The sequence below is a fragment of the Cydia amplana genome, chromosome 11 (assembly GCF_948474715.1).
Source record: "Cydia amplana chromosome 11, ilCydAmpl1.1, whole genome shotgun sequence".
NCBI lineage: Eukaryota > Metazoa > Arthropoda > Insecta > Lepidoptera > Tortricidae > Cydia > Cydia amplana.
Window position 1 is genome coordinate 695,531 of NC_086079.1, and position 23,268 is coordinate 718,798.

The 23,268-nt window shown below is 36.0% G+C and overlaps 1 protein-coding gene across 1 annotated transcript in view; it reads left to right on the top strand.

Annotated features, from left to right (window-relative positions):
- The window catches only part of LOC134652291 (uncharacterized), a 306,378-nt gene that overhangs the window by 209,720 nt on the left and 73,390 nt on the right, over nt 1–23,268 (top strand). The window contains exon 8 of the mRNA XM_063507464.1: nt 18,676–18,871. Coding sequence (XP_063363534.1) covers nt 18,676–18,871 — 196 coding nt within the window. The remainder of the gene's footprint in view (nt 1–18,675; nt 18,872–23,268) is intronic.

The window sequence follows — 23,268 nt, forward strand, 5'->3', positions numbered from 1 at the left end:
CCAAAATTTTAAACTTGTAGTGCGCCACGGACTGAAAAAGATTGAGAACCCCTGCAGCCTGCACTAATCAATGTGTTAAAAAACCCCAATGCTAAGGCCAGCCACACTTAGCCCCCAGCCACACTTAGCCCCCAGACACACTTAGCCCCCAGCCGTACTTATCCGCATTAACCATAACTACTATATATTTTTTTCTTGAATTGTATAAAATTAGGTTTATTTGAACTCGTTGAGTTATTCGTTATTGTACTCAAATTCCCTAAAAGTATAATTTGTATTTCGAATGTCTCAAAGATAAAATAAGGTATTTTCTCAAATTTCCTGGGTATTTTATACAAAGAATACATAATATTGAAATGTTGGAAACTGATATTTATTTGATATTACAGTACAGACATTACGGTACGTTTCTTTTCCCTCGTATTAATATAGAAATAGTTCGTGATTCTGAGTAGAAACAATATAAAAATCCAATATGTATCTGGAATGTAGGCATATTACAATGCGCTTATGATTGTCAAATAAAGCTACACCGGCTCCAACCCTACACCTCTGTCTCGACTCTCGAGAAGATTTAAATCCCCCTCAATTGGAGGAGAGTATCCCAATATGGGACCGGCAACAAACTGCCAGAATATCCTTGTAAGTTTCACATTCATGTCAGTTAAGTAGGCCACGAACGTAAAAAAACTAATCAAAACAAAATGCACTAAGGGCCGTGTTTTCCCAACGAACTAACATCATTTGAAATTGGCGTTCCAAACTTAAATAACAAAGTAACAACTTTTCTTAGCCGGATCTCGAGGGATTTGACTACCTAAATACAAATAGTAGGTATTACCAATTCGAATGAACCTTTTGATATCAAAATGATGTCATTTTATTATCATTCGCTCGCATTTTTACTTGTTCGTACGTAAGATAAATGAAGGTCTATTAAACTACTATTTTCTTGTTATCAATTTGTAATGGATGTCAAAAGTGATATGTGTTTACTTTTGCCTGATCATATCCATTATCCATTATACAAATTAATATCTAAATAGGCTTCATGGATGAATAATAACAAAATAACATCATTTTGACATCAAAGTTCGAAATGGCTTCACTGTAGTTATATAATTTCAAACAAAGTCGTATCTCATTATTACACTTGTATAAAGTTTTGATTTTGAATGGTACCTACAGTAATTGCATTAAAAGTTGTCGCTTTTCATGCTTGCTTACCCCTCTTTTATGTAAAAACGGTGTCAATCATTTTAGTTTGTTCCCTTTCACTGAATTTAAAAAGTGAAAAGTTTCGGATTCGGACAATTTTGTACCTAGCTGCTATACAAAGTTTTACAAACGTGTATTTGTATTTAATATTTATTTGCTGAATATGTGTTTGTTATCGGGTTTGTTGGGGTTTCGTACTTCATTCTTTTGGTAGATATTACATTCTGTGTAAATGTTTCGAAAGGGTAAGCTTTCATTTACTTTTGTAGATATTAACGAAAAATACACTAACAATTCGATAGAATTTGTATAGATAGATACCTACATTTAAAGATTGAATTAACGCCTAAATTTCTCAAATTTGCCGCCTTTTTCTACTGACACAAATGATTTGCCAGACTACCTATACCAACGATGTCGATAACCTATATATTACTTATTCCATGCTCGGGGTTAGTAAAATTCTAATTCTATCTACAATTCCGCCATTTTATTGCCAACATGCACAGTCGTGCCAACACCCCGGAAACATTCCAGTCGTACAGGAACCGATTAAAAACTGAATTCGAATTTCGAACTTTCGTTATGTTGGCACTAACCCGAATTTATGCCGATACAATGTTAGCAGCAATGGCAGCATTGAAAATAACGGACGCCGGGATGTTCCAATACAACCAGAGAAATACAATATAAGTACAAGATTGTCTATCAAATAACAAAAGTGCGACCAAATTCGGAATGATATCTAGTTTCATTGGAATATATTTTATGAATTTAGAAATAATATATGATTGTGTATATTATTTCTACATTCATATTGACACTATATGCCAAGATTTTCACTCACCGTATCCCCTGAATACAGCTTTTCGAATTTATACACACAAGTACCAACACCCACAGCATACCTAAAAAAGGCTACAAAACTTTTGTCAAAAATCAAGAACAAGTTATGTACCTACATAGAATTCTTCAGTGAAACCACTTATGCTTCCAACGTTTCTCACAGCACACACAGCTAGCCAATCAGTATCAAATCAAAATGAGCTAGTTAACTTCGAATGTGGCTCCTGATTAGGGTTTAGTTCGTATTTTAATCGAGTTTAGCGTGCAACTACGAACTAGCTGGTACCGACCTAGTTCCCAACATGTACAGAGTTTCAGTACGTGTATCTCTAACTTCATTTTCACTATTTCAATCGTCTTTCCAGTAAAACATACTAACATTTAGTTTGAGTCTACTAACGAAGAAGGTATAGTTGGTATGAACAACTTTATAAAAGTGTACGTAAGAAAAACATCGCCGAACCGCTAGCATGGATACCATTAAATAATTATGAATTCTAAGCATCGTGTTACTAAATGACCTCGCTTCCCTCGTCCGTTAGTATTACATCCGGCAAGCAATTCCCATATTTCAGTATACTGAAAACAAGCAAGCTTATAATCTCATGCCTATATTGTAATTGATGACCGCAAGAAAGAACAAAACCAAATAGTTCACGAAAGAAAGAAATTTCAACAATATGCCAATAATAATACATTCATAGTATTCATACTTTGTTTGATGCAAATACGCAATATGTCCGAATGGTGATTCAATTATGAAAATGAATCATGTTTCCGTTTTTATTTGCTGTGGATTGTTTCATGCATACCTTGTTAAGTAATGGAAAAATATGGGTTGCGAAATGGTTGGTTTACTTACACGGGTTTAGAGAAGTCGCCAAGAAGTATTTTTATGATAACTGTAGTACTACCCAGTTATCATAACACATAGTCTGTCAAGCCGGATATGTCAGTAGCAATGTAAAGCAAACTAAAGTATGGTATCCCTAGGAAACGAACAAAAAGCAGCAATGTACATCGAACAACGATGAAATGTAAACAAAACAGTTCCACAGATAAGATATTTATAAATGACACACGATTTTTGAATAATTCAAACGTAGTGTTGCTAACCCGCGATTTTTCAAATTTGCCGCCTTTTTCTACTGACAAGATTTGGTTGACCCAGTATACAATACAACATAGTAACTCGATGTGCCATTCTCAACCAAAAGGGTACTTATTGTCGATTGTCAATAAGGCGCTATTTACATATAGCATCAATTTGAAATAAACCTTATCGACAATGTGGTAAAACCTTTTGGTTGAAAACGTCACTTACCTACATTAATATGTTCAAATATTAAGACGGGAGACAAAATCTAATTATCTTAAAATTTAAAATGAGATTTATACACGTAAACATTCAACCTGCCTATAAAAGCTGGAGGTCCCGGGTTCGAATCCTGGTAAAAGCATTTATTTGTGTGTTCATCGCAGATATCAGTTCGTTCGTTTAAGTTTTCAAACAGGTTTTCACATTGCATAATTTTCAACAGTTAAGTATTTTTTGTATCTTCTCTGCATGTCCATAAATACAAACGAATTTACATATAAAACATGACAACTGTATTTGGGATATAGACTAAAATAAGCTTCGATTCACAGAACAGCTGCGAGCCGTTTGAAACGTAGCTGTTTGAAATGGTACATTGTATGCCAAGTATACAATACAATACAAATACTCTGCTCTTTATATACTAAAATAAGTATATTGTCAGGGTTTGCGGAACAACTAGCTTCCAGTTCTGTAAGAAGCTCTCTACGTGTAAACAGCGCATTTAGATGAATGCGGATGGCCGCTTTTATATACCTACCAACGTAGTGGAGTATCGATCCAGAGGCCGTGAGTTCTAGTCTTACCCATGACAGTAATTTTTCCACTTTTAAATTCTAAGCTAAATAGCATCGTGCGCAGACGTTTCTGTTTGTTAAAAATTAAAACGTAGTTTTTTTTTTTCATTTTTCTCTGGATGTTAATAGGACGCTATGGAAAATATTTTTTATATAATTTCATCATCATATCAGCCCTTAATCCGCTGAGCATAGGCCTCTCTTCTAATATGCCATTTGTCCCGGTCCTGAGCTAATCTTATCTAGAATGACCCGCAACCTTCCGGTCAAGCATAGCTTTTCCTCTTCGTTTGACTTTTTTAGATTTTTTGATTAAGTATAAAATTCCAAACGATTTTTCTAATGCTAGGTGCATTAGAAAAATCGTCGTCAATGATCAAAAATTCAAAATAACCAAACGGAAGGGCGTAGCTGTGTTTGTGAATTATTAATAATAATTTTCACATCCAGAGAGGAAAATGAGGACTACAACCTACTTTTATATGTAAAGGCAAATTCGCGCGGTCGTCCACTATCGTCTCGTCCTTAACGACGTGAAACAAACTTGCTGCGTAAAATAGTTTGAAACATTTCTCAAAGTATGCTCCATGGAGTTGTAAAAGGCTCTGCAAGGCCGTTTCGTTGAAACTGGGTAACAACTTCCAAGTTTTGTATTATTAGGAGATTCACACACTGGCAGCGGTCGTACCCGGTACATACCTACAACACACCGAGGATGCGATGGCACGGGAGGACTGACATGTCCATACAAGGCAAAGACTTCGTCTAAGTGAGATGATGATATATAAAACTATCCTATCTCCTTCCTTGGGCCTCAAACTATCTCCAAATGAAATTCGATCAAAATCGATTCAGCGGTTTAAGAGTAAAGAGGTACATAACATCATCATGTTATGTACCTCTTAACCTGTTAGGTACAGTCGACGTCAAAGAGAAATTTACAGCCAAAGTAACAAAAAAATGTTTACACGACCTAAATGCTATGACAATAAAGTCGTGTAAATAATTTTTTGTAACGTTAGTCGTAAAGATCTCTTTGACGTCGACTGTACATACATAATACATATATTATCGTACATATTATCTTAGTTTTACTACCATTTCGCATGTATTTCTCTCAGTTACTTAAGGTTAGCTGAAAGAGATCCCTTAAGGGGATAAGTTTGCCTTTGTACACATTTACTGTATTCTCTCTGTGTTATGTACTTGTTTAGTGCAATAAAGTGTTTACAAACTACTATTCTACTAGGTACTACAATAATACATGCACTTTTAGTACCTATGACGAATAAAAAAAACCTTTTCTACCCACGAAATCTTACGGCGTTGTAAACGCAGTTATATAAATCTATTTTATTACATACCTATGTGCACAGAAAAGTTATACAGAAAATAAAATATAAGAAACATTACTTTGCAAACTTCCAGCAATGGCTTTTTAACTACACTTTAAAGTTACAGCCGTATACATCCACGTGTATGAAAGTTGTTTCATACGCCGTAAAAATGTTATAAAAGTATTCATCGACTATTAAAACTAATTAATGTTCGTATAATAAATTTACGCCGGAGTAAAAACTTTTGTAAATCTGCGGCAAAATGAAATTTCTTGACTTTGAAACGTAATGTGTGTTTTACTGCGTTGCCACTTCCGATATTACATGAAAAGCAGCCATAATAGGTATTACCTGTCCGGCAAAATAGTTTTGAACTGCTGTAAAAATGTAACAACCTACTGTCCATTGAAACCTTTTGTTAAAATGGGGTATGTAACGTTTCGTATGAGTCTAATGTGACTTTAAAACCTTCCGCCTTAGGGCAGTGTCCTTACCACGAGTTAGACACTGATGTATTCGCTAGCGACTGTGTAAACTAACTCACAATGCGTCTCCCTCGTACTGATATTAGTTCAAGCGTTTGAGTTGACGCCGGCCGCATAAAACTCATAGTGAGGTTTTTACACCAGATGTGATTGGCTACTTTCTGCACTTGTATCACAAATAATTATTACATACAGTGTATCTGAAAATTTAAAATGAATATTATCTGCAACATTCTAGTGCATGTTGCCGGTAAACTGTTCGTTGCACTTAAGTGCAACCGCGACTGTTATGGCCGCTAAAGCATAAAACACACATTACCTGTCCGGATAGTGGCTTTAAACAATGTTGCTGTGGGATGAGATGGGTATTAAAACGATTTTCTTGATACCTTCGTTAAAAGCTTGATACGTGATTTTATATGGTTCTGATCTTTTTAACAGAATTCCATGATTTCTTCAAGACGGTAGGACTGATTTGGAATATAGGTACTTTTCTTCACACCAGCTCGTAAATGATTCCCTTTATGATTTCCGAAACAAATGAAAAAGTTCAGTTTTATCCAAAAGAGTGACTAAGGAAACCGATTCAAATTTTTAGTTTTTATTTCCTTTTGTATTAAGCTAGTTGAATTCACTTTTAAAGTGATTATTTTGAATGGTAAATATTTAATCGCATTCATTTAGATCTGATCACTACATAGTATAAAACAAAGTCGCTTCCCGCTGTCTGTCCCTATATACATAGTTTAGTAGCCTAGATCTTTAAAACTACGCAACTGATTTTGATGCGGTTTTTATTAATAGATAGAGTGCTTCAAGAGGAAGGTTTATGTATAATTTTTTAACCCGTGTGAAGCCGGAACGGGTCGTTTATAATAATTTACAGTTAGTATTTTCCTCGCAATGCTATTATGAACATTTTTGTATTTCTCTCGGTAGCAAAGTTTTTTTTTAACCTTCATGCCTTGAAACCTTTTAATTTTTCCAACTACGCGCGCTATGCTCGTGCATCAGTTTGGAATCTTTCGCTTGCTCGGATATCAATATTAGCACGAGGAGTTAAACAACAACTTTGCACCCTTGTAAAACAAATAACGATTACTACTCGTACGTAGATATCTCTAAACGCTTCTCTACCGCTTAGTAATTAAATTTCTTAATTACATTTTAAGTTTTATTTCCTTTTAACAAAACCTCATATCCAGCCACTTTACGACTAAACACTGCGGAGGTAGCGTGTAAGTAAGTTTTAATTACGTACATTAAACAACGATGCCTTAAAACTTAGCTTTTAATTACCTTTCATTAGCGTAGGTGCTCATGTCTAAGGATGGTCGCAAAAGATATTCTTTATTCTTTATTCTTTAAATAAATACAGGTATAAGTTTACAGCTCTAGATATGCCAAAACACTTATACTGTTAATACATAGTTATTATAACTATTACAAATGTAGAGATTAAAAAAAGGCCTGAAACTATACTAATTTACATAGGTACTCGTAGAGTTCAAAAAAAAACTAATTTGTAAATCCTGATACTATACTAAAATTAGTTAGGATGTTTTTAAACTCAACCTATGTAAATACATAGGTTACATCCTGATATAAAATCAGTCAGAGTTAATCACAGTTTTTTTTGCACTGTGATAGACATCACTACATAGTATAAAACAAAGTCGCTTCTCGCTGTCTATCTGTCCCTATGTATGCTTAGATCTTTAAAAATACGCAACGGATTTTGATGTGTTTTTTTTAAAGATATAGTGATTCAAGAGGAAGGTTCATGAATATTTTGTTAACCCGTGCGAAGCCGGGGCGGGTCGCTAGTCTGTATATAAATACAATACAGCCTACCTACAATCTCTCTGGTGTTGCGGGTGTCCATGGGCGGCGGTAATCGCTTACCTCTGCTCGTTTGCCTCCTATATCATAAAACATCAAACAAACAGAGTTATTGCCTAATCGGTAATGCGAAGCTGAGGGATGGTCTTAGGTTCAAATCTCGGTTTATTTTCGGGGCTATGGACTTTTTCCGTATATTTCAGTATTTATTTATACATTTATTGTATTATTTCACTGTCTAGCACCAAGGCCTATTTGTGAAATATTTATTTCTGAATGCCCTGAAAAAAATAGCCTACTATAATGTGTTACATATTCTCAATTCAAGTGTCAATTTTATCACACATCGTTCCTAGTTGCCATTTTTAGGGTTCCGTAGCCAAATGGCAAAAAACGGAACCCTTATAGATTCGTCATGTCTGTCTGTCTGTCTGTCCGTCTGTCCGTCTGTCTGTCCGTCCGTATGTCACAGCCACTTTTCTCCGAAACTATAAGAACTATACTGTTGAAACTTGGTAAGTAGATGTATTCTGTGAACCGCATTAAGATTTTCACACAAAAATAGAAAAAAAAACAATAAATTTTTGGGGTTCCCCATACTTCGAAAATTTTTTTTTCGTCAAACCCATACGTGTGGGGTATCTATGAATAGGTCTTCAAAAATGATATTGAGGTTTCTAATATAATTTTTTTCTAAACTGAATAGTTTGCGCGAGAGACACTTCCAAAGTGGTAAAATGTGTGTCCCCCCCCCCTGTAACTTCTAAAATAAGAGAATAATAAAACTAAAAAAAATATAAACTTCCACCGAAAATTGGTTTGAACGAGATCTAGTAAGTAGTTTTTTTTATACGTCATAAATCGCCTAAATACGGAACCCTTCATGGGCGAGTCCGACTCGCACTTGGCCGCTTTTTTAGGGTTCCGTACCCAAAGGGTAAAAAACGGAACCCTTATAGATTCGTCATGTCTGTCTGTCTGTCTGTCCGTCTGTCCGTCTGTCCGTCTGTCTGTCCGTCCGTATGTCACAGCCACTTTTCTCCGAAACTATAAGAACTATACTGTTGAAACTTGGTAAGTAGATGTATTCTGTGAACCGCATTAAGATTTTCACACAAAAATAGAAAAAAAACAATAAATTTTTGGGGTTCCCCATACTTCGAACTGAAACTCAAAAATTTTTTTTTCATCAAACCCATACGTGTGGGGTATCTATGGATAGGTCTTCAAAAATGATATTGAGGTTTCTAATATCATTTTTTTCTAAACTGAATAGTTTGCGCGAGAGACACTTCCAAAGTGGTAAAATGTGTGTCCCCCCCCCTGTAACTTCTAAAATAAGAGAATGATAAAACTAAAAAAAATATATGATGTACATTACCATGTAAACTTCCACCGAAAATTGGTTTGAACGAGATCTAGTAAGTAGTTTTTTTTTTATACGTCATAAATCGCCTAAATACGGAACCCTTCATGGGCGAGTCCGACTCGCACTTGGCCGCTTTTTTTTATATAGTACAAAATATTTTGTGTTGCGGGTAAGCAAGATTTTTTTTCACTATGCGTGTTATATAAGAGTATGTATATATAGGTACCTTCTTTTTGAATCCTGTTAAAAAGCAATATTAAAAATGTCTATAATATGTGAGAATATGAATTAACATGTGTGCGAGCGACCTTAACCGCTCGCTCATAAACACTTTCCACGACACGTGACTCACATAACGCTAAATAGTCTAATGTAGGCCGCAGGCGTACAGATATGCCCAGGTTTCTGCCCTAGGCTGTTAATGTGTAAGTGCAACTGCGAGCCGTATTATCATCACTTTGTAATTTATATAGGTAGTTTGTAAAATCTGAATTCACTTCTGGGGGACAATGATTACCTAAAGACCTACTCTGGCTGCTGCACTGCACTATTTCTATACGAGAGCCTCGCATCAAGTAAAATAGAAGCGAATAATATATTTGTTTCTATTTTTATAATATGTTTGCCATACGATGACACACTTACTTGGGGGTTTAGGCACCATTTAGACAGAGCAAGAACTTGCATGCGTTACATTGAGGTGTTTGGTTAGACTGATTCTTTTTTTAATACTCTGTATCTTAATCATTATCTTTATCAATGAAGATTGTATGCAAGTACTCGCACAGTGTAAATGGAGCTTTAATCTCCCTTGGGCTGCACCACAACATCCATACTTATATTATAAATGCGAAAGTGTGTCTATCTGTCTGTCTGTTACCTCTTCACGCTTAAATCGCTGAACCGATTTTGTTGAAATTTGGTATAGAGATAGTTTGAGTCCCGAGGAAGGACATAGGATAGTTTTTATCCCAGAAGTCATCCTTTAAGGGGGTGAAAAGAGGGGTGGAAATTTGTACGGAGAATCGATAAAAAGCAGATTGGATAAAAAATAAGCTACCCAAATTACTAAATACACGCAGACGAAGTCGCGGGCAAAAGCTAGTATGGTATAAACGCAATCACTTTAATATTACCTACTGGTGTCGGGAAGCCAAGTTAGCAATCCATACATGAGAATAGGTATGAGTTAACATGTACAACCGACCTAAAGCCCATTCCCCTCATAAGCACTTTCCACAGCACGTGACTCGCATGGCTAAATACCTCTTAATGTGGACAGCCGTGCGGAAATGTTCACGTTGTAGGCCTAGGCCTTTATTGCTATTGTTTGAACAAGTTTTGCTGGACCTTTGTGTTTTTATTAACTTATATATTATACGAAAAGTATCTGATTGTAATGTTTAACCTTTCGCTCATTAGCACATTAAATTAATAATTTCAACGAATGAATGAATTTTGCCTTTATTGCTATTGTTTGTACGAGTGTTTTGGACCTTTTCGTTTTTATTAACTTTTATACGAACTAAAATTCGAAAGTTTGTAATTGTAATGTTTAACCAGATTAACCTATGCAATATTCATTAAAGGAATTAATGAATGCTTAGCAAGAGTTATTAACAGCCGGAACAGGCGACACAACAGAAAACCACCGTGTCGCCGAAATAAATTATTTTTTAGCTTGTAAGATTGTTATTATTGTATGTATGTTTGTAAGGTATATATATGTATCTATGGGCCTTAGTTGCCTGATAATAAATGATATTTGTTTTGATTAAAAAAATGTCAACGCTACATAAAACCTCGTCATACGATTGTATGCCCTTGAAAATCATCATCATCATCATATCAGCCTTTTATCGCATACCTTGCCAAAAATGCCTTGAAAATACTCATGACTAAATATGCTTCTTTGAACAAATATGTTTTGATAGATGCACTGAGGCAAAAGAAATGCATCGAAATAACAAAACAGCTTATTCTATTGCAAAACAATATTTATCGAACTCATATATTGTATAGTAGATATAACTCATATATTGGCAATTACGTTTAATTAATGTTATATATTAAATATTTTGGTATGTAGTTGTATTAGTAGATATAACTCATATATTCGCAATTACGTTCTGAAGCGAATAGTATTTCGTTCGACTGATTTAGTTTATTGTTTGTTCATTTAGCATTCCTAATTTATATTGCCGTTCAATGCGGTGCATTGAATGAATGAATTAATGAATGATTGTTTATTTGCGGAATATGGGTTACAATAAGTTGTTACAATATTAGTTATATGGTCCACCATACTCTACTTAATTGAGCATGCAAATATAATATCTAGATTTCTTGGCTGGAAGTCACACAAAATAAAGATGCCTTATTACTAAAATAAATGTAAATGCTTACATTAAAGTATAACTAGCTCCTTATTACTAAACTTAGCATTTAAAAACTCGCTTATAGAGTAAATACATAAATCACAAAGCCACATTCAATCTACTGGACCAAAACAAATGATGTATCTGAGTATTTTTCAATTATGTGTTCGCTACAAAAAAGCGGGACAATTTTTTCTAGCATTATCATTGAAAATAATTTATTATTATTGAGGAGGCTGGCTAACTGGTCTCGGCTGGCAAGAGCTGGAAGTTGCCGCTCAAGATCGCGACAAATGGAAGTTTCTTCTGCGAGCCCTAAATATGTCCCTAATGAGGGATACTAGGAATGCATCATCATCATCATGATCATTGAAAATTGTCACCAATAGTTGAAATCATCAGAAGATTAGAGCTGGAAATCGCCAGTAACATTAAGTCCGCCTTTTGTACTATAACGTTTTTCTTTTGTGCAATAAAGATTAAAATAATAAATAAACATGATGAGATGAGGCCAGTTTGTGGCACAGAATTGGCCTCTAGGTAAAAAAGTTAAATAAAGTATGTAGTAAATTTATTTCTATGTAATATAATATCACTCCTCACATACTAGCTCTTTTCTGGGGATACGTGTAGCTCGACGTAATAGCGACCTTACATAAATAAAGAAGATTTTACGTTTTCTTTATTCGCCGTCCGTTTTAATAAAAGGCTGTGAGCGCGTAATAGTCATAACACTTATTTATGTTTCGCTTCTTTTAATGTCAGTAATTTTATTCTCTAAAATGTGAACGCCATTGTATGGATTTGAATAAATGTGGAGTTTTTTAGGGTACCGTACCTCAAAAAGAAAAAACGGAACATTTTCCCCCCTTTATCTCCGAAACTACTGGGTCTAAAATTTTGAAAAAAATACTTAAAATAGTTCTTTACCTATAGATGAGAGGAAAATCTATGAGAAATGTGCTGTCAAGCGTGAGTCGGACTTAATGTACGGGACCCTTGGAACGCGAATCCGACCTGCACTTGGCCGGTTTTTTTATTTAAATGTGTAATAGACACTACCGACTAGGCAAGGAGGCTGATACGTGGTTATCACACTGAGGTAAATACGCACGTCACTCCGGTGTATGAATGAAGTCGCATCAAATTGGAAGGCTATAGGTTAGGAGCAATAATTCAGTGAAGGATAATGTGAAGTAAATGACAAATAACAATTGATAATACCAGATACCAGTATCAGTATTAAAACTGAGGGTCAATCGGTCTTCGCATGAGAACGGCCGGCCTATCGCCTTTAAGTGTAATTTTTGTTATTTTTACTTTGAGGTGTTATTGATATGGTTTTAGTAGGTATATTACTGTGGCAATACGAAAGTGACTTTTTCAAATACCATTATCGTAGCTAAAACAATACGACTTCCACTTACAAGCACAGGTACTGGCCCCACGGGAAATCTGTATAATACGTGAATTTCATTACGTCTGGTAAGGCGTCGATAAATATCGGTGTTTTTCCTGTCGGGGGGCGCGAAAACAGGTCATTTGGAAATACGTGACGTATGCTGTAATGTAAAAATGTAATTTAAAAAACCCGTAAGGGTCGGATCAAAAACTAAGTAATTAAATCCGGCTCACGCTTGACTTCACATTTCTAATAGGCAGGCATCGGAGTTTTTGTCGCATGGTAAGACTAATAGCAAGCTATGGAGTCGACATTTGCCATAAATGTAAACTCTTATTCATACTCATACTCATTTATTTAATTTATCTTAAAATGCCTTTAGAGCGGTCGGACGTGTATATTATCTTAGTAGAATGATATAAAAAAAATCTATTACATTATGAATTCATAACTTCAACTATTTTAACATACAACTATACAAACTACATCACTGCGAAAGACCTAATGTCATGTAGGTACTGACCGCTGATAAAATTGATTAGTAAATAAAAAAAATCGTTTATTCAGGTGAAATAAACCCTAATATACATATTTTTTTCTTCTGACAAACTGCAGGACAGTTTGTTGGCAGAGGGAACTCCCTTAAAACATAATTATTAATTTTTATTTATTTATTCATAAACAATTTTACATTGTGTTTGAATCATAATCTACTTAAATCTACATGAACAACAAAAACAACAAACAAACATGCAACTAATATTAACATTAAAACACGAAATTAAATAATGTGAATAATGAGAAAAAAAAAAAAAAAAAAAAAAAAAAAAAAAAAAAAAAAAAAAACAATAACAATAAAATGTGAATTAGGATTGAATTGCAATATAAATGTAGGATGTCAAATCGTAAATTAAGAATTTAAAACATGTATTACATTTTTATATGTCAGAATTACGTTCATTTACAAATTCCTCTACCGAATAGTAGCACTTCTCTAGCAAGAAAGTCTTCAACTTGTTTTTGAAAATGAGGCTATTGGTGTGTGACTTTAATTCAACAGGTAACTTGTTAAACAGTCCAATAGCCTGGAAACATGCTGCGTGCTTGACAACTTTAAGTTTGATACTCACGGTCTGAGGTAAATCTCTACGTCTTGAAGCTAAACGTCTATCCCTCTGTTCTGTAGTTTCAATCAAGTGCAAATTCTTAACTAAGTCCGTGAGTACAACCAGCATGTATAGGCTGGGAACAGTTAAGATTCTGTAGTCAAGAAAGTAAGGTTTACAAGGAGTATCCTGTGGTACCCTTGCCATTATCCTAATAGCTCTTTTCTGCGCAATAAAAGCAGCTTGCACATTATATTTGTAACTATTGCCCCAGAGTTGGATACTATAACGCAATTTGGATTCTACCAGTGAAAGGTAAACTATTTTCAGTTGAGTCTGTCGCAACTCATCTCTAAGGCTTCTGAGGGCATAGCATGCGCAATTTACTGCATTTGTCACGGCAGATAATTCTGGCTTCCAATTTAAATAGGAATCAATGTACACCCCTAAAAATTTGGCAGCCTCTACCTGCTCTATCTTATCACCCTCAAGGGAAATCTGCAATGCGTCTTTATTTTTGGCTGTGGTTCTAAATAACATTACATTGGTCTTTTTGGCATTCAGTTTCAAATTATTAGCCTGGAACCACCTCGTGAAAGTTCCCAGAGCATAATTCACCTTAACGTTTAATTCCGATATGCTGCTTCCTGATATAACCGCATTCGTATCATCCGCAAAAACAACTAAGGTAGTGTCGGGGACATTGTTTTCAATATACTTAATTAGATCATTGGTGAAAACAATAAAGAAAGTAGGGCCTAATATGGACCCCTGTGGAACCCCTCTGTGTGCGTTAGCGATGCGTGATCTGTAGGCTTTTTCATGTTGGTCTTTGGTCCACAGAATCTCTACAAAGAGCTTTCTGTTGGTTAAATACGCGTGGAATAGGGCCAGTGAGTTGCCCCTGACTCCATAGTGTTCCAGCTTTGATAGCAGTATGCTATGGTTGACCATATCAAAAGCGGAGCTAAGATCCAGCAGAACTCCCGCCACTTTTTTCTTATTGTTAAGTTGACCAACTACGTCCGCAATGAGAGTGCTGATCGCATCATTTGTGCCTCTACACTTTTGATACCCGAACTGTCTCTCATTTATGATTTTATTCAGATACAGATGCCTGGTGAGCCTGTCCTTCATAACTCTTTCAAGCAGCTTGGATAGTGTGGGTAAAAGTGAGATGGGCCTATAGTTTTTCCTATCAGTTTTCGATCCCTTTTTATGCACTGGAATGATTTTAGCTATCTTGAATTGGTCAGGAAAAACAGAATTCTCCACGCACTGATTAAAAAGATACGCTAGTGGACCGGCTAGGATATCAATATTATCTTTGATGATCGTGATTGGGATATCATCATACCCGCTCGATGTCTTGGATTTTAGTTTCTTAACCATCACGATAATTTCCTGTGAATTCACCTGCTCAAACACCATATCATTTTCTACTCTTTTAATGTGAGAACGAAGTATTGACAGAGCAAGGCTACCAGTATTACCTGAAGCACTTTCTTGACAAAATTGTTCAAGGAACATTGTACAAATAGCACTGGGATCGTTAACAATTGAGGATTGACCATTTGGACCTTCATTTTTTATTAGCATATTTTCAGCTGATCTTCCACTACTTTTATTGCGGTGTTTATTCACTACTTTCCAAATCTGTTTTGATGAGTTCTCTGCTTTGTTAATTTGAGTCTGCACCGCCAATTTCCTGGAATGCCTGATTACACGCCTATAAATGTTTAGGTAATTCTTTGTGTAGCGTCCTATTGTTTCAGATCCAGATTTTTTACCAGCCGTCAAAATGCGCTTCATGCAACTTGAAACCTTAATCCCTTTAGTGATCCACTTAATATGATCCCCCTTTGATATTACCACTCTTTTCTTTTTCTTTTTAAAACATTAGATTGGTAAACTTTTAGCTAATTTAATTTTAGTGTTTGTCATGTGTCAATCACTGGTGATTGCAAACGTAGTAGTTATTTATATCTGTAAGTGGTAAATACGTTGTGGAATATTCCATAATTAATTATTATGCCTAACCCAGAAATTGCTGCAATTTTGGCATGGATAGAGCCATACAACGATTTACAATATGACTATGAAAAATCTGCTATAGTGTGCTTGAGTTGTGAAGTACAACTCGCCCAATTGAAACATACATTTATTGCAACAAATGAGGTTTAATAAATGAAACTTATATACGTAGTAACTATTTAGTAATCTGTTCTCATATTAAATAAAATTAACCATGAGTATGAGTATGAATAAGAGTTTACATTTATGGCAAATGTCGACTCCATAGCTTGCTATTAGTCTTACCATGCGATAAAAACTCCGATGCCTGCTAATAGGTTTAAATTTCTAGTAATTTATACGTAAAGAGCTATTTTCTGTATTTTTTTTTTAATTTAGGACCCAGTAGTTTCGGAAATAGGGGGGGGGGGGGGTAATTTTTTGCCTATTTTATTAAAAACTATTTATCTTAAAATTATTAAAAAAATATTTGAGATTCTCACAATGAGCTCTTTCATATAATATATAACACAATATAGTTTGCAAAACTTTGTTTTTTAACTGTCTCATTCACCCCCCAAAAGTCCCCCTATGTTTAAAATTCATTTAATTACATTACATATCCGTCTTTGAGTCACAGACTTACATATGTGTACCAAATTTCAACTTAATTGGTTCAGCAGCACGAGTGATCCTTAAGGGTTCCGTTTTTTCCTTTTGAAGTACGGAACCCTAAAAAGTATGATGTTGCACCTTTGAGAGACTATTTAGTATTTTTGAGACGCTGTCTGACCTTCTGACATCCTGACGATTTGTGTAATATTGTTCCGTAATATTTATTTAATTTATCTGTTGCTCGCTATTAGGAACTTCTTCTCGAAAGAAATATCGTCAGGAAATAGAATTAATCTCAACTAGCTTTTGAACATGAAAATCCTGTCATTACAGATAGTCTCATGTTCACCTGTAGGGTTGGGCCCAAAATATGTAAACAAAGAATATGTTTCAATATTTTTTCTTATTCACACGTCTTTCACAAAAGTTCATTACAATTAAATCTACAATCATTAAAATACATTTTAACAAAACTTACCTATTATCTTCCAAATATTCTCATTTAGCTTCGACACACGAACACAAATGTTTGTTAAAATTACCAACAACTAGCAACCCGGCTTCGCACGTGTTAACAAATTGTACAATTATAAAATAAAACTATTAAAACGGATCATATCGCGTATATTGAATTTATTCTATACATTCCGACGTTTCGAACCCTAACCTTTATTTCATGTGTAACTATCGCGGTAACCGAAGACAATATTAAATTGTACAATTCCGCAAGAATCACTATATCCATAGGTGAAATCCGAATGAAAATCTATTCAATAGGTTTTGGGTTTATCGCAAACATACACAGACAGGCGCGGCGTCACTACATCACTGCATAGTATAAAACAAAGTCGCTTCCCGTAGTCTGTCTGTCCCTATGTACCTATTATGCTTAGATCTTTAAAACTACGCAACGGATTTTGATGCTGTTTTTTTTTAATAGATAGAGTGATTCAAGAGGTAGGTTTAAGTATACTCATATTGTTAACCCGTGCGAAGCTGGGGCGGGTCGCTAGTTCTTTTATAAAGTGTAGTGATATGCAGCAGTAAACATTTTTGTCAGTCGGCATAAAATAACCTCATTCTATCACTCTTTATCTATTCTACTGTATGTCCGTCATCCAATAAATCCGTAGCTCAATTAAAAACATATAAAAAGCCAGATGCTCCGTTGAAAAGCCCAGAATCTGCAAAAATATCCGTCAAACAGAAAGTTATTTGTTATTTGTTCGGCGGATCTGTTTGGACTGCACGTTTTATTGCAGTGCTTGCAAACTTTATTTAAATGCTTGGTTTAGGTACAAAGTTGCAGGTTTATATTTCGCTTTTTTTTAGCATTAGTAAAAGACTAGACTACGCGATCTTGACGTGATTGAAAAACGCTTGATTGAAAAGCAAAAGAATGTATTTTATCGTATAATTGTTACATATTTGCCGTGAGTGCCGTGACTTATTTTTCAAGTGTTTCTTAATAAAAAGACACGTCAATATTGTTTAGGTACCTTTTTTCTAATGCAAATAAAAACGAACGATAAGATACTCGTATGTTCTTGTGGAATTCAACTGTTATTTTACCCGTTTAGCGTTTCAGTCAATTGATGAGGACATCGCCGAGAATGTACTAGAAGCAGCAAACTTGCTAATTAGTAAAGTTTATTACTATTATTCTATAAGCAGGCAGGCAGTTGTGACAACTGATATTGTATCCAGTAATCATTGTCAGTTATCATTAACAAGTAGATGTATAGGTGTGCTTGTCTAGTTTATAGAAGTGAAAACTTCTTTAGCTGCGCTGTGCACTTTTTGAGGTGGGGAAAAAATGTTAAACTCGAGACAGCGTCGAAGACTGATCGAAAAACTGTTACATGTAATGTCATTGGGTTTTTCTTTATTGATTTAAATGCCATCCAGTGAGTTTGGCTCTAACTGGTATTAATATAACTAGAGTACTAACAGTGATGTGCTTAGGGGTTTCAAGTAATTAACGCTGACGCCAGATGGCGTTAACCTCAATTATACATAGTGTATTTTGCAATAGTCATTGAATTTTCACGTCTGCCGGCACTCCCTGAGTGCAACCAGTTGTTTTTTGTTTTTTTTTTTATTGGTTTACATGTTGTGCTGAAACCACATACGAGTTTATATTTATAACATTTTTCTTTTTGTTGCAGACCCGTACATCGCGACCACCATCCAATGCAACGAGACGATCTTCCTCTCTCACCTCCGGCCACACGCCACCGTCTCCTCCCCCGGGTTCCCCCGCCCCTACCCTGATGACGTGGAATGCATCAGCGAGCTGCGCGCACCCCCCGCGCACTCGCTGGTCATACACTTTGAGGAGTTGCTGACGGAACATGAACCACAGTGAGTACTTTATATAATAGCACTCTTAACCATACTGACAGAGTGAGAGAAATAGTCATGTTAGACAGGGACACACGCATAGACAGCGCAGTTAGTGTGTGAGAGATAGAGTCATACATCGCATCAAAATCTTCTAGACGCTGCTGCTTAAATTGATATATGTATTTACGGAAGGAATTGTTAGTGCGAACGAGACGCACACGCGTATGGTAACAACTGACATCATTCATATATCGTTTTGATGTCAAGTATACGTTCGAGTTGACTTCACGGTCAGTTAATATTGCACTATATTAAATGCAAAGGAGACGGAACGCGAGTGCAGCTGAGCCGTTTATTAAACGGACCTGCTGCAGGTTCATATTAAATTCTTGAAGGATTTATCTGTCCCTTTAACTGACGGTTAAATAAGGCCACGTCAGAGTATAAGCGCGGCAAGATATACAGGTTGTCTCGCTAGTAACTTAGTACATGGGGTTCAAGTCGGTAGTTTTTATGGGCTTCTATAAAGTTGATTTAAACTAACACGATCCTCACTCATACTTTTATAACTAACACGGGACTTAATCGCGTAAGACTTATGTTTATTTATGGCCTGACGTTTCGAACGTGACATTACGTTCGTGGTCACAGGCAGACTGGTGAAGAATTGTATCAACGTCTTCTTGCTGCGCGGGTTTTGCGAACTACCCGCACTTGATCTAGATTATTCACTTGTACACTAGGGTTGTCACTTTGCCTACACACCACACTCACGACATCCGGTGGTATGAGATGGGATGTTTTTTCTATAAAGTCCTAAAGGGACATGGTGTACTAGGCAAATTAATTCTGTATATGATAAATTTAATTAACCGTACACTAAAATTACGTATATAAAGCGAAGTCGCAGTGGCTCGGGTTAATATGCAACGCGCAATGCATATAGAATATAATGCATATTCATAAGTTTATGTTTGTGAGCAAGTTACAAGAAAATAGCGATTTACGTTACGGAGTTAGCAAATCTTCTTTATTAAATAAAGACGCAATGAGCTGAAATAAATGTATTCCATTATCTCCCATAATTTACTACTTACGTGTTCTGCTATTCATAAATAATATTTATACTACGAGTATCAGCTTCATATTTCACGATTCAACGGAGCCACGCTGTTCTGTCGCCAAAATAGTGTTTAGTTTTTAAGTTTACAAAATGATGTGTATGTTAGTCTATAAGGAGTATATAATTTGGGCCTTGTTACCTGAATTAAAGTTTAAAATAAAATGAATATATAAATGAAAAAAAAAATTACTAAGCCGCTGCCTCCTATGATTTGGACCAATATAAACTGTGCAGAAATATCTACACAGGTAATTGCAAACTGCAGCTAAACTAACATCCCGCTACAAGTATACCTACTCGCGTAAACCGTCCGTCAAATGGGTCACCGTTTTAAAAGGTAAAGTTAGCTGAGTGCAGCGGTCTTCACATTGGATGCGGATCCGGACGACGGATTTTTTTTTAATTGGGATTTTTTAAGTTATTTCTATTCAGAATCATGAACTCTTTTTATCCTAATAGGAGAAAAAATGTCCCAAAATTTCCATACATTTTTATTCGATCTTTCCATTCCGTGACCGCCATACAAATTCTATGAAAAATGGCAACGGAATGGGAAAAAAACCTTGGGACACTCTTTTTCTCCTATTAGGATAGAAAGATCTCGTGATTCTGAGTAGAAATAACATAGAGATTCACTAATTAAGAAAAAAGTGGAAATGGCCCATTTACGTGCATATTTATTAACGTGTTGTCTCGGGTCAGATCAGTGTAATCACCGTGATATCTAACGGAAAATGGAACTTAAATATTTAGATAAATTTTATACTACGCCGAGTAGCATTCGACCCACCTGATGGAAAGCAGCTTCCATACCATTACGAGCTGGTGTGATGAAGAATAATATTTTATTCTATTAACTTTCAAGCTACCCACTCTTCTTCCTCCTGCCCTTATCCCACGTTATGTGGGGTCGGCACAACATGTTTTTCTCTTCCATTCTCCTCTATCTTGAGTCACCTTAGTACTCACTCTTCTTTCTCATATCCTCTTTCACACAATCCATCCATCGTTTTTTGGGTCTTCTATCCGCTCTCGGTCCATCAACATTCATCCCTAACATTCTTTTGCCTATATGGCATTCATCCCTCCTCATTGCATGCCCATACCACGCTAGCCTACTACTCCTCATCTTCTCCGTTACTGGTGCTACTTTCAAACTTCCCCCTATATACTCTTTCAAGCTAACCGCTATACTCGTACAGTCAACAGCAGAAGTAGCTAAGCCGGCGAGGCATTCATAATTACCTTGACGCGCTCTTATTCTCTTAACAATAAAGTCGCGTCAAGATTATTTTTAACACCTCACCCGCTTAGCAACTATTGCTGCTGACTGTACATCGTTTATAGACTCAATGCAAGTGTTTCAGTACGTTCACGCCATCCACTGTCTGGTTTATCACAAGATTTACTCCTATCTATCGGTGAAGACAGACATGCCTATACGGATAAAGCTACGTCGTACAAAGCTAACTGCTACTTAGTTTTATTTGGGTTGAGCTTTTTATGACCCAGGCAAATTAAGGGATCGCCTCGAAAGAAGAGACAATAAGCGGGAAACTTGTAAACACCTGATTGTGGTATACGAAAGGGAGGCTGGGTTAAAATTATTTTCGTTGTCTTTGTTTCTGACCAGGGATGTTGCGAATATCCGCATCCGCATCCGCATAAAATCGATGCTGATTTAATGCGGATGCGGATGTGGAACAGGTCGGTACAGGAACGTCTTAGCATCGGCGTAAGTGCTAGACTGCTAGGTATTAACCAAAAAAACCTCTTAGAAATGAGCAGTCAAGCGTGAGTGGGACTTAATGTACGGAACCCTTGGAACGCGAGTCTGACTCGCACTTGGCCGGTTTTTTGAAATAAAAATTACTAAAATGTAATATTTGACATTTTTTATGGTAAGTACTATCTTGACATCCGCATCCGCGTCCGCGGATGTCAAAAAATCGGCATCCGCAACATCCCTGTTTCTGACCACTCTCTCACGCTAGTATTTCCGTCTTCTATCAATGAAATAAAAAATCGAGTGCTATCGCATGTCTTTCTAGCTGTATAGATTATATTTTACATGAGAAAAATTGGAAATTAAATTTCATCTCATACAAAAAGCTACAATCTTTCACATTTTTGGGGACAAAGAACAAGACAGCGAAAATAATTTTGGACCGCCTACTTCATTTCACATAACATAATATTCTATTAATAACAGGTATTCTATTCTTTTAATTCATACAACTTCGTTTAAAGACTGACCGCAAGTGTTTCATCACGTTCACGCTATCCACTCTGTCTGGTTTATCTCGAGATTTATCTATCGGTGGAGTCAGACGAGACATATATACGGATAAAGCTACGACGTACACAGCTTAGGAATCTATTCGTTGATGCTATAAATGATTCTTTTTGTTTTCTTGGCTACTTAGTTTTCGTTGGTTGGGTCGAGCTTTTTAAGGCTTTACGTGACAAGTATTTGATTATGACCCAATGGGCTTCTGAGGTCAGAAACTTGAATTTAACAACAGCATTTTGTCGCTGTTAACATATCAAAATACCAGTCAACACTTATTTCATGCAAGGAGGAATGTAGCAATTAAATTATCTACTGCATGTCATGGCAAGTCAATACTATTGTTGTATGAGAGAAATATAAAAATGTCTGCATTAATCGCTACAGAGATTTGGAACAAATGCACTTCTATCTACTTAGAATTTCTATTGCCAATACATAAGTTACATGTATAGAGGAACTGATAGTACAGCGTGGGAGACCAAGTAACTCCGCTCACTGCACTATCGACTGATTTATTGCTCTGACACAGACGGGATTGATACTCAGCGGAGATAAATTGGCTGAAACTGATTGATTAGTCTGTGGACTCGGTGATTTTCTTATTAGTTGTAGCTGTAGACTCTTTGTAACTAGACTAGACTAGAGTACCTATCCTCCCAAATTTGCAGTTTTGAATTTGGCACCTTTTATGTCTTTTAAAAGGATATGGGAACTTAGTATGTTATATATCTATTACATATTTGTTATCGTCTTCACTAGTACGTCCCAGTACTGGGCACAGGCTTCTTCCCGTTGTACAGTCAGCGACAATAGTAGCGGGTGAAACTACGCGTCCAAGTAAGTACCATTCTTTAATAGTGGCGAGTGAAACTACGCGTCTAGTAGCTTTACTACGACTACCTTATCAGTGTCAAACTGACATATTCTCTAACATCTGCGTAACTTTCTATACATCTCACACACTGGCTACTAGCTGGTGGTAGGTAGCCACCACCGGGA